Source organism: Panthera onca, chromosome A2 (assembly GCF_046562875.1).
Source record: "Panthera onca isolate mPanOnc1 chromosome A2, mPanOnc1 haplotype 2, whole genome shotgun sequence".
NCBI classification, from domain to species: Eukaryota; Metazoa; Chordata; class Mammalia; order Carnivora; family Felidae; genus Panthera; species Panthera onca.
Genome location: NC_138340.1, coordinates 98,202,089 through 98,214,508, shown reverse-complemented (window position 1 = coordinate 98,214,508; position 12,420 = coordinate 98,202,089). Strand labels below are relative to the sequence as shown.

The following is a 12,420-nucleotide window of genomic DNA, read 5'->3' as shown; positions in this document are numbered from 1 at the left end:
ATCAGGGAAATGCAAATCAAGACCACAATGAGAAACCACCTTATTAGAATGTTAGAATGGCTATCAGCCAAAAATCCAGAGATAACAGGTGTTGACAAGGATGCAGTGTAAAAGGAACACTTGTGTGCTGTTACTGGGAATGCAAACTGGTGCAGCCACTTCAGGAACCAGTATGGAGGCTGCTCAAAAAATTAAAAATAATTGTACTTCATTTGGTTCTCTTCTAGCTTAATTTTTCTTAATTTAACTTTTATTATGAAAAACACAATGAGAGTTTATGAAAACATTTATCTACAAAACGTTGTGTTTAAAGAAGAAAATAAAACAAATGTCCACGTACTAACAAAGACACAGAATATTACCAACACACAAAAAGCCCACTATGCACCCCTCCCTCATATCATAACTCTTCCCTCGGTAACCATTACCCTAAATATTGTGTCAATCATTCCCTCCTTTTTTATTTTTATATTTTTATTTATTTTATAGAGAAAGAGAATGAGTCGGGGAGAGGACCAAAGGGAGAGAGAGAGAATCTCAAGCAGGCTCCATGCTCAAGCATGGAACCCGACACAGGGCTTGATCCAATGACCCAGGGATCATGACCTGAACCAAAATCAAGAGTTGGACACTTAACCAACTGAGCCACTCAGGCACCCCCTCACTCCCTCCTTTTTTAAATACTGCTTTTTAAAACCACTTATTTGTGTATCTCTAAACAACACACTGTTTAATTTTTCCTGGCTCTGACATTTAAATAAATGGAATTACACTGAATGGATTCTTCTGTGATTTGCTTTTTCTCCACTTCAATTTCATGTTTGTAACAATCATACACACTGCTGCATGGAACTTAGGCTCCTTCATTTTACTCTTTTCTATCATTAATGAATATTTGAATTGTTCTCATTTTTGGTATATTATAAGCAATACAATGGCCCACGGCCAGTTCCAGCTATTTTTGTATGGGCCATAAGCTAGGATTGGTTTCTACATTTGTAAATGAATGAAAAATGTAAGTATCACTCTTACATCCTTGTTAACTTCAAATGAGAGTGTCTCTTAATGGGAACAATTAGCCAGCCATGTTTGGTGCAATGACAGGTATTCTTTACATTTTTTTAATGCAAATAATTTGATGCCTAATAGTTACAGTTTTCAACTCTTTTTCCCTGACCTTTGCTGTTTACAAGTTGCACCTTGTTTCTTTTCATCCCTGCTAAGCAGTAGCATCCCTATGACTCAGCAATAGCACTGCTAGGAATTTACCCAAGGGATACAGGAGTGCTATTGCATAGGGGCACTTGTACCCCAATGTTTATAGCAGCACTTTCAACAATAGCCAAATTATGGGAAGATCCTAAATGTCCATCAATTGACGAACGGATAAAGAAGATGTGGTTTATATATACAATGGAATACTACTTGGCAATGAGAAAGAATGAAATCTGGCCATTTGTAGCAACGTGGATGGAACTGGAGAGCATTATGCTAAGTGAAATAAGTCAGGCAGAGAAAGACAGATACCATATGTTTTCACTCATATATGGATCCTGAGAAACTCAACAGAGGACCAGGGGGGAGGGGAAGGGGGGGAAAAAAGTTACAGAGAGGGAAGGAGGCAAACCATAAGAGACTCTTAAATACTGAGAACAAACCGAGGGTTGATGGGGGATGGGGGAAAGGAGAAAGTGGGTGATGGGCATTGAGGAGGGCACCTGTTGGGATGAGCACTGGGTGTTGTACAGAAACCAATTCGACAATAAATTATATATATATTATATATATACATACATATTATATATTATATATTTAATATATATTATATTAAATATACAAATTAAATAATATATTATTTAATTTATATATTTATATTTAACATATATTTATATTTAGATTTATATATTTATATTTAATAATTATATATTAAATAAGTATTAAATAATATGTATTATTAAAATATAATATATAATATAATTATATTACATATACATATATATACATATATACATATGTGTATATATAAAAGAAAAAAAAAAGAAGATGAGGATTTAGCCACGCTTAAGCGTGGGATGTTTTTTAGGTCCTCTCACTGCTCATCAATTGGTTAGGCCCTTCCAAATAGGAGGCTCAGGTTTTTTTTGAGCTCAGGAAAATTTCTTCCTTGTTTTGTCTAATATATCTCGCATCCCCTTCTTTTCCCCTTCTGTCACCTACAATATGCATGTTGGGTCTCCTTCGTGATTTCTCATGGACCTTTTTCTATCATTTTAAGAATTAGTTTGGTTTATTTCTTCCACTTGACCTAGGCTACCAGTTTGAGTCTCAACAATACCATCTTTTCCTCTTCAATTCCTCCACTGAAATTTTTAATTTTAAAATCGTTTTTGGGGGTGCCTGGGTGGCTCAGTAGGTTAAGCAGCTGACTCTTGATTTTGACTCAGGTCATGATCTCACGGTTCGTGGGTTTAAGCCCCTCATCAGGCTCTGCACTGAAGTGTGAAGCCTGCTTGGGATTCTCTCTCTCCCTCTCTCATTCTCTCCCCCTCCCCTACTTGCTCTCTCTCTCAAAATAAATAAATAAACTAAAACAAAAATCGTTTTGGTTGTTGCTTTGCTTAAGAATGTCTTTTTTAAAGCCATACTTGATATCCTCATTTGGTTTTTCATTTGCTTCATTTTGTTATTCAAGCTGTCATCTGTTTGTTCTGCTTTTTTCCAAGACTCTCTGAGATATGCTATCTCCCTGTTCACTGGGTCCCCCTCCATTCCTGGGTGCCCATCTTACACGAGGATAGACATGGCAGTCTCTGGGGCCATGGGTCCTCACTTCCCACCGCAGGCAGGCTGGGTTTCCAAGAGGAGAAATTGGGAGGAAGCCCCTTGGCTCCCATTCTCCCTGCTCTCTCTTAGCCCTCTCCCTTCAGAGATAAGATTCCACTGCCTTCATTCCAAAATCCATACTCTGAAAGTCCAACACTCTCCCATCTACCACATTCAGAGTCCAACCATGACCGCTCTCCCTCCGTCAAGAACTCAAAAACAAAAACAAAACAACCACCCACCCCAAGCGCTCACATCCACCCACTCCCTCTGGACTCTCACCCTTTTAAGGGTACCAACCAAACATGAGGCCCTACCCACACCTCCCTACACTAGTCACCATTCCAGCCAACTAAAGCAGATGGGTTTCTGCTGGGAGTGGGAGGGAAGAAGGAGTCTACCAACTATACAGAGCTCATCTCAACTACTTTTGAAATTTAATAAATAAATTAAATCTTCCATGAGAATTAAAACTTTATCCAACCCTTGGGGGTAGAAGGGCTACAGGTGAGGAAAATAAAGTCATTTCTGTATAATTAAAATAGCAATATAATGACATTACAAACATTGTAGAGCTCATATACCTTTTTCTAGTTCCACTGGGAAAAGTTCCAGCTTTTCTACACGCTTTTCAAGTTCATACTCGGCAGAAGCAGCCACGGGGTCCACTTCATCGTTTCTCCTGTCATAGTCTTCATTGGAGTATGTGCTGAAAACCTGTAGTAAGAGGTCACAAGAAGATGGTAATCCAGAAAAGATGGCTTTCTTAATTTTTTTAAGAAACCCTGCTAAGTACTGAAAACCAGGTAAGTTAAAAGTTCTGTACAATGAGATGTTAAGAAAAGGAAAATTGAATTAGAATAAAAATAACTTACATTTTAAAATGTATATCATTCTACCACCTTTAATAATGTGGGAGGCAACAATAGCCACAGGATGTATTATCTGAATAGCAAAATTCATTGCTTTTTATAGAATCAGAGTATATCATATTAGCTGCAAGGCTCTGCTGGTTCCTGAAGAAACTATGGTGAAGGACCTTGAAGCTACCTAAGCAAATACCCACACCGAACCCGTTTCATGCTATGACCTATACAAGCACCGATGTTGTGGTACGTCACTACTATAATTATATTTCAATCACAGAATCACTGAAACCAACTTCTATTCTATACTGTGCTGAGCGAGGTTAAGCTCTCATTTTCATCTCTTATTTTACTTGAATGTACATCAAAATTAGATTCTCATTGAGCCTTTCAATGAAACAACTATCAAAATACTGCTCGAGAGCTGCAGAGAACTAGGATATTGCCAGCTCTTTCTTTCTCACCTAAATCATCTGAAAGATTACTAAATATGGTCTTCAGATGTAGCCATAAGAAACTTGATTGTCCTTATTTACTCTATTTGAAAAGTAACTGAAAATAGGTATACTATCCTTCACTTACTTCACTGAGGAATATCTAAAAGAAAGAAATGTATGTTCATCAATCTAATTAATATGTATTATAAAAACTGACATTTTCAATTAAATTTAATAATTATTAAGCATCTAAACTATACCTGAAAAAAACTCTGTAATGTCCCCAAAAGCTTAAAATCTAGGAGAAGGTTTTTTTTTAATATATATACATAAAAAGTCATAATCAAAAAAGAAAGCAGGACAGAAGGTCAGAGATGAAAGAAATCAAGTATGTCACCTAGAAAGTTGGCCTTGCTGGTCTAGGTGTGTTTTACATTCATATTATTGGAAAACTGGCAACTCTTGTATGCTATATATGGTAACCTATAAACCAGAAATACATGTATATATAGAAGCAGATGCGTGGTTCCTATGGTCTAAATTTATCAAAATCATGCCATTTATAATATTTGTACCAGAATGAATACCGTTTTTCTTCCCGACTTTCAGCATGTTTTCATGGCCTCGTGCCACTCGTTTGGTCTCTACCACATTTCTCCACCATAATAAACATCACTGCATCAAAATGCATATTTCCAAACTACAGGGTTTGTACCTTTTTTATTAATCTTTTCATAAACTATGCTTCCTATGCCCCTTCCACAGAACCCTCTAATCTTTTTCTTAAGTTGTCAGATTGATAACATTCTCTTAGACAGCCCTTTTGATCTTTCACTTCCCTCATAAGTTTTGGTAATTGCTTATTCACATTTTATGCATCCATCAACAATTTACTGAGTGCCAGCTCTATACCAAACACTGTGCTGGACCCTAGAGAACTCACAGGTTAGTGGGGACACAGAAATCAAAGTAAACAGCTATAATATAATGTGAAAAATGATGTAACAGAAGTTTATACCAAGTAATCTTTCTCATTTGCCTGAGAAAGGGAAGAATTTCATGAAAGGGAAAATATATAAGTCGTTGAGTCTTTTCTTTAAATTTTTTTTAACGTTTATTCATTATTGAGAGACAGAGAGAGACAGAGCATGAGCGTGGGAGGGGCAGAGAGAGGAGGAGACACAGAATCTGAAGCAGGCTCCAGGTTCTGAGCTGTTAGCACAGAGCCCGATGCGGAGCTCGAACTCACAAACCACGAGATCATGACCTGAGCCGAAGTCAGACGCTTAACCGACTGAGACACCCAGGTGCCTTTAGGTTGAGTCTTAAAGAATAAACAAGGATTCATATATTCGAGTGTAGAAGATGTAGACTGTTTACTTCAAATATAAGGTCCTAGACAAAATAATCCTTATCTATATCTATATTTTTAGAAATACAGAGAGTTGAGTGGACTACAATGGAACATGCTTAGGGCAGCAAACTTTAACAACACACAAAAAGTTACCTGGATCTGGAGCTTACATGTCCTGGAAACTACTGGCAGATATGACTGGAAATTATTCCATTAATGTTTGCTACTTCTCAAAATCTGCTAAAGATCCAAGAATATATATATGATTGCAGAACTTGGATTTAAATGATATCCATTCTGAAACATGGCTCAATTTTGCTACCACATAGTAATTAAGTTAATAAGTAAGTGTGTGTGTGTGTGTGTGTGTGTGTGTGTGTGTGTGTGTGTGTGTAAAATATAAGTATGGGAGAACTGTTTCAAATAAATTAACACGTTCCTAACATTTTTCAGGATCCCAAAACACTCTGCTATCAACTGTTCTTCTTCAATCAAGCTGGTTTAAAAAGTTCATTTGGGGGTATCCTGAAACTAAATAAATAACTGTATGACTCCACATTGGAAAATGGTATTTTAAATAATTTTTGAGGCATCTAGCAATCCTATGACTATATCACTATTTCATTCTGTAGAAAAAAAATAATGTAAGACACTTTTCATCTTCAACTTACTCATAGTGTGGTAAATTATGTGGGTATATAGGAAAAACCTATAAACTGAAAAAAAAAAGCCAGAATTCATTACGTACAGATTAAGCTATCATTTACTTGAAGAATCCAAAAGATTTAACATAAACATGATTAGGACTAAAAAGAGTTCACTAAAGAAACATAATAAAAAATACACACACAAAAACACAAAAAATAATTTAGAAAATATAACAGAAAAGATCAGAAACTATAAAATACCAAGGAATTACTAATTATAAATGTGCAAGGATATCCTTCTCTATAAAATTTAACTGAAAAATATAAAAACCCTAAATATGTGTAATGGCATACTATATCCTGGATAAAATTCTTAATATTGCAAAGGCATCTACACTCCTAAATTACTATAAATGTTAGTTTGTCCCAACTTAATTTATGAATACAGAGCAGTCAAAATTAAAATCCCACTCACATTTTTCATGGAAAAACTAACAAGCTGCTTGAAAAGAAGAATAGGATGGAAACAGACCCTATGAGACATCGAACATACAATAAAACTTCATTTATTCAGGCAATGAAGTTTTGGCCCCAAGGTAGATCTATTTTTGTATTCTCTTCTGTTCTACTCCTCTACTTCTCTATTCAAATTAGTTAGGGTAATATATTCAATAAATAGTAGGGAAAGAATGAAATATCTATCTGATAAAAATCCTATTTCATATCAATAACAAAAGTAAAATTTAAAGTGGTTAAGAACAAAAAAAATTATAAACTATAAAAGGGCTAAAGAAAATATGGACAATGTTTAATTGACTAGATCCTCTTAGGATGTTGCTACAAAGCCACAGATCCTAGAAATCTTAAAAGAAATGAATAAACTATTTGATTAAAATTCAATGCTAAAAATTTCTAGACAACAAATATACCATAATGAAATTATAAGAAAAGTTAAATATTAGGAGGAAAGACTGCCAAATATCAAGATGAAATATGAATATGCATAATATACAAAGAGCTTTACCACCTCAAACAACTGCATGTATAAGTAGGGAAAATTTTAATTAGAATTCAACAAAGAAACATTAATGCTCAATAAATGACGTAAAGTCACTCAGCTTCACTAAAAATTAAGCAAACGTCAAGTACAACAAGGAAATACCAGGAATTTGCCCAAACGAATGGTTTAAAAAAAAAGACTGTGACGTCTACTGTTTGCGAGAATACAGGAAAAAGAATACTCTTGTAAAGTAGGGGGGGGATAAAAACATAATTTAAGAACAACTATCAAGATTTTAAATGTAAATCCTTTGACCTAATAATGCTACATCTATGTATTTAGAGAGATATTTGCAAATGTATACAAAGATGTTCATGCAAGCAAGTTCATTACAGCACTATCTGTAATAGCCCAAAGGTGGAAATTGCCTAAATGCCCACTGATAAAGAAAATGTCTTACTGAATTATGATACATATGAATATGTAACTTTATGCAAGGTTAAAAAGATCTCTGTTGACATGAAAGGCTCTGAAATACATGCTATTAAAACAAAAAAGCACACTGTATATATGTCTATCTATACCCACATTCATATCTTTATCTACATATATATATATACATATATATATATATATGTATATATATAGTCCCAATTGGTATGAGCCCAATTTTAATCTAATTTAAAGACTTCCTAAATTCTCTAGCTATGTAGCTCGTCTCAGTTTCCTTATTTACAAAATGGCTGTTATTATAAGTATACCTACCCCATAAAGTTATGAAAATGAAATGAGAAAATCCATGTAACCATGCCTGCTGGTCCAGTGTGGAGGAGGGAAAGCTTGCCCAGGGCAATGTAAGAGGTAACACTACGTCCCCAGATACCCACACTCATCTCACATTGTTGTTCATAACTACATTTTGAATATTTCATCCACAATGATACTTAATGTCCCTGAAACCAAAATCTACATAACTATTTGGATATTATTATACAGATTGGTCTGCCAAAATCCCTACCTAGGTCCAGAACAACGGCACTACCTCTACACAATGGCTCCTCACTTGACTGGCTTTGTTTGCCTTGACCAGGAAAAACCTCAGAGATAAAAGGATGTTGACTTAGGTAAATACTTCCCCTTTCATCAATATGATCTTGATTCTTTCAATATTCTTAAAATGGTTCTATCATTTCTATTTATATTACCATAACTGCTTTGCAAAAATATGGATAGTCAAGTAATAATCAGAACCCAACTATGATTATTACTAGAATGCCAAAAACTCTAAAGGCTAATAGCACCTTGGGCCCTAATTTTCAATACCATCACTACATATATATACTGTATAGTTCTATATATATAGTTCACCACTATACATATTTAGTTCAGTCACCTTCATATTGTTCCTGTGTTATTTCACTGAGAAAAGCAAACAAAAGGATGTTTAAGTCTGACTTCTTGTTTCAGAGCCAACAAGTGATATTCTGTTCCTTCATCAAAGGAAACAAAACAAGACCCCATCCCTTGCTTTGCAGCAGACGCAGGCTTTTAGGGGTAACAAGTTCACAAATACAGTTAGCAATGACATTTCTGACCCAGTAACCCAAGGCTATAAAAAACAAATAAAGTTAAAATTAGCTTATTGTAAGATTTTAACTAAGATCATTCTTTTTCACATTTCTGGTGGTTTGAGCTACAGCACTTTTTCAAAAACAACAGCAACACTTTTTGAACAATAAGAAAAAAAATATTTCCTTATGACACATTTTCTCTAATCAATGCAGGTCAAAATAAATTCAGAATTTCATGTAAATATTGACTGGAAGGAATCTCCCGCAATGCTTCCACAAGGTCTCAGTTCCACCTGCTGTCTGGGTTCCGCTTCATCTTCCTGACACATCAAAGATGGAAAACGTTCCAGGTTCTAGCACACTGCGTTTCAGATGAGGGCTTGGCACAGCATGCTCCCAAGAATCAGCCAAGCATTCACATGCTTCCACAAACAGGCCCCACTTATCACCAGCTTCCTCAGCAGCACTCGAACTCACCTTCACATGATTTTAGCACCTCAGCGAAAGTGACTCTAAATAGAAGCTAAAAGAAAGCATGGAGCAGATAATCCACATATAAAAGTTTTGAAAACAAATTTGGTGACAAACCATCTACAGAAAGGAGCATCCTAATGGCTTTCGGGCAATATACAAACTCGGCTTTCTCTTTCTTCCCCCAGAAGGCAGTTCATTGATTTATGACAGTGAGAATTCTTGTTTCTTGACTGCCTAGTACATGCCAGAGTATGTTAGGTTTTTGTTGCAAAGTAATGTAAGCCAAACTGGAGTTCACAATTATCAGGTATTTGGAGGCAGACACCGGTAGTCTCCAAAGATTCTAAATAGGTGAGGGCTTTCTGCTGCACACAAATACATTAACGACCAGGAAGGTGAAAAAACAGACCAAGACCTATCTTGTAAACACAGTAAAGTCCCAGGTTTCTGTTCTCAAGTTTCTCTGACAAGTAACCTGCATGAAGGTGTACTAAAGCAGCTGTGACAATACTCTACAGTGGGATAGAGTATTGTCTATCTAACCTTCTGTTAGGACCACTCAACAGAATCCTACATATCAGAAAATAGAGCCCCATGAGTACTGGCGTTAGGTGCTACTCCAAAAGCTGCCAGCTTGCTTGCCTTGCCCAAGTCAAAGTCCATTAACACAAAATATTTCTAAGGCCAATCCATATATTTTCAACATCATTCATTTCACTAATTACTTGTAACATCCTTAACATTAATAAATAACACTAATAAGCCTTCTTGTGTAGATTTAATGTGCCCAAGTCTATAGAGTCGACTTCTCATTAGGGTTTTTCAAATACTAACTAATCCTAGGGTGAAGATTTGTGATCAGTATACCTGGAATGATAACTAAAGGCTGCTAAAACAAAGTTACACCCGTAAATATTGCAATGCATATGTTGAAGTAATTGCAAGTAAACTACAGACAGCATAAACTTAACACAAATTATCTTTAACCCTTGTACCAACTGATCCAGTAAACAAAGCAGGAAAGAGTAAGACAGTCCATACTTTTCCTATTTTTATATGAGAAATCTGAAGCTCAGAGAACAATATACGTGGTATACATAAGGATAATTAATGAAAAGTCTATAAGAACAAAAGGTGTATTTCACTAAATGTAAGCCAAGTGTTTTCATGGATAACTAAATAACAAGAAGTGAAGAAACAAGCATTCCCTACATAATGATATGTACAGAGTAGGCTAGCTCAAAAGGTGACACAAAGAACCCTATATTTGTCAGGGTTCCCCAGACAAACAGAACCAACAGGATGTGTGTGTGTGTCTAGGTGTGTATGTGTGTGTGTGTGTGTGTGTGTGTGTGTGTGTGTGTGTGTGTGTGTATGATATATGGTATCATATACATATAATATTTGTATTTGTGTTAAACTAGATTTATTTTAAGGAATTGGCTCACCCAATTATAGAGGCTCACAAGTCCAAAATCTTCAGGGTAAGGCAGCAGGCTCGAGAACCAGGGTAAAGTTGATGCTGTAGTTCAAGTGTGAAGGCAGCTCACTGGCAAAAGTACCTCTTCCTCAGAGGAAGTCAGTGTCTCACTATTCAGGCCTTCAACTGGTTGGATGAAGCCCATTCACCAATGGGCTTGGACTGCCCAATCTAGAGAGCAATTTGCTTTACTCAACACACATAATAATTGAAATGTTAATCCCATTCAAAAACACCCTCAGAGACAATAGAATGTTTGACCCAGATATCTAGGCACTGTGACCCAGTCAAGTTGACACATAAAATTAACCATCACAAAGCCTTTAAAACAGAAAACTCTCTGGCTCCCAAACTAGTCTTTTGATATCTGATAAGACAATCATATATTGATAATGTTTTTTTATATCTCTTGTAGTGTTGTAAATCTTCATATCCCTAGACATAGTCAAAGAATGTGTATAAAACCCATGATAAAATCAAATATACATTTCTCTATCATCAGTGGCACCACCAAAAACTTCATACTTAGAGATAATCAACAACCAAATATGGAGGATGTTAACTCTTTAAATTTAGAATAGCTATGGCTGACTCTTTGGAAAGATAAAGCTATATATAAGAAGATCTTTAATAAAATATTTCAAAATAGATAGAGTTTTATTAAGGCTACATATACTCAAATTATCAATGAAACAAAAAGACTATAAGGTCCCATATTTCTCCACTTTGAGAAAAGAGAACTGAATTATAATTAGTATCATTTATCTGCAAATATGTACTGTTTAAGTACTTGAAAAGTTTTAATATCTCCTTGCAAAGACAGTTTATACTATTGAAGTAATCAGAGAGAAATTCTGTCATAAATAAATATAAATTTAGCTCATTCTAAATCTGGACAAACTCTAAGACAATGAAGCCCAAATTAGTGTGTTTTTCCAGTCAACAGCTTAACAGAAAACTCGGTGACTCCACTGATGTTCATGTTTTTCACAGTATTTTCCAAATTATTATAAACAATTAAACATATCCATGAGAAATTAGCAATGTTCTCTTTCAGCTCAGCCAGACTTAGTTTAAATTGGAGACATATGTTTTACAAACTGACAACTGGTGGCCAGCATGACATAAATTGGTAGCCTTGGTCTAGTTCCCACTGGACAGGTGTCTTCATCACGGAAAAACTGAACTAATTAGCACCAACTGGCACCTTTTTTGGGGGCAATGGGGTAATCTCCTAAGATAAATAGCTGACTTCTCTCTCATTCACACAAGTTAACACTCTTGTACAGAAGCAACAAGATGAGTTAGTAAGTCAGGATCTGTTCTAGCATTTGTCTTAGCAGTTGGTATTCGCTTCTTCTACCCTTACCAGTGCCAGCTCTGTTTCTCAAGGTCCATGGAAGGAGATTATTATGAATTGTCTAAACAGGACAGCCAATGGAGGGGAGTACTAGAGTTTGTGTGGGTGGTGAGGTTAAAGGGGAGAAAAGGAGGAAGTTGGCTACACCAAAAGGGGTGTGAGGGCTTCTCTTGAGGCTAGCTGGGAAGCCAGGCTTTCCTAGGATATAGAAGTTCCCCAAGTATAAAAATTTACAACCCCCATGTGAAGCCCCCAAGGGTGACTGCACCTCTAAAAAAAGGGCTATGAGGTCTCATGAGAACTAAACACTAAGCCTGAAGGATTTGGGAACCTTGGGAAGAGCACCCCAGGCCCAAGATTGTGCCTGGAGACAGAGCATAAGGGCCTTTTAAGGCCCTGGAGGATCTC

At 36.0% G+C, this 12,420-nt stretch overlaps 1 protein-coding gene across 17 annotated transcripts in view; it reads right to left on the bottom strand.

Annotated features, from left to right (window-relative positions):
- The window catches only part of PPP1R9A (protein phosphatase 1 regulatory subunit 9A), a 328,575-nt gene that overhangs the window by 159,557 nt on the left and 156,598 nt on the right, over nucleotides 1-12,420 (bottom strand). For all 17 annotated transcript variants that reach the window (XR_014137296.1, XR_014137295.1, XM_060632500.3 and 14 more), the window contains one exon: nucleotides 3,408-3,540. Coding sequence is in view for 15 of the 17 variants with exons in the window: in XM_060632500.3 (XP_060488483.3) it covers nucleotides 3,408-3,540 (133 nt within the window). In the remaining 2 variants the exon portion in view is untranslated. The remainder of the gene's footprint in view (nucleotides 1-3,407; nucleotides 3,541-12,420) is intronic.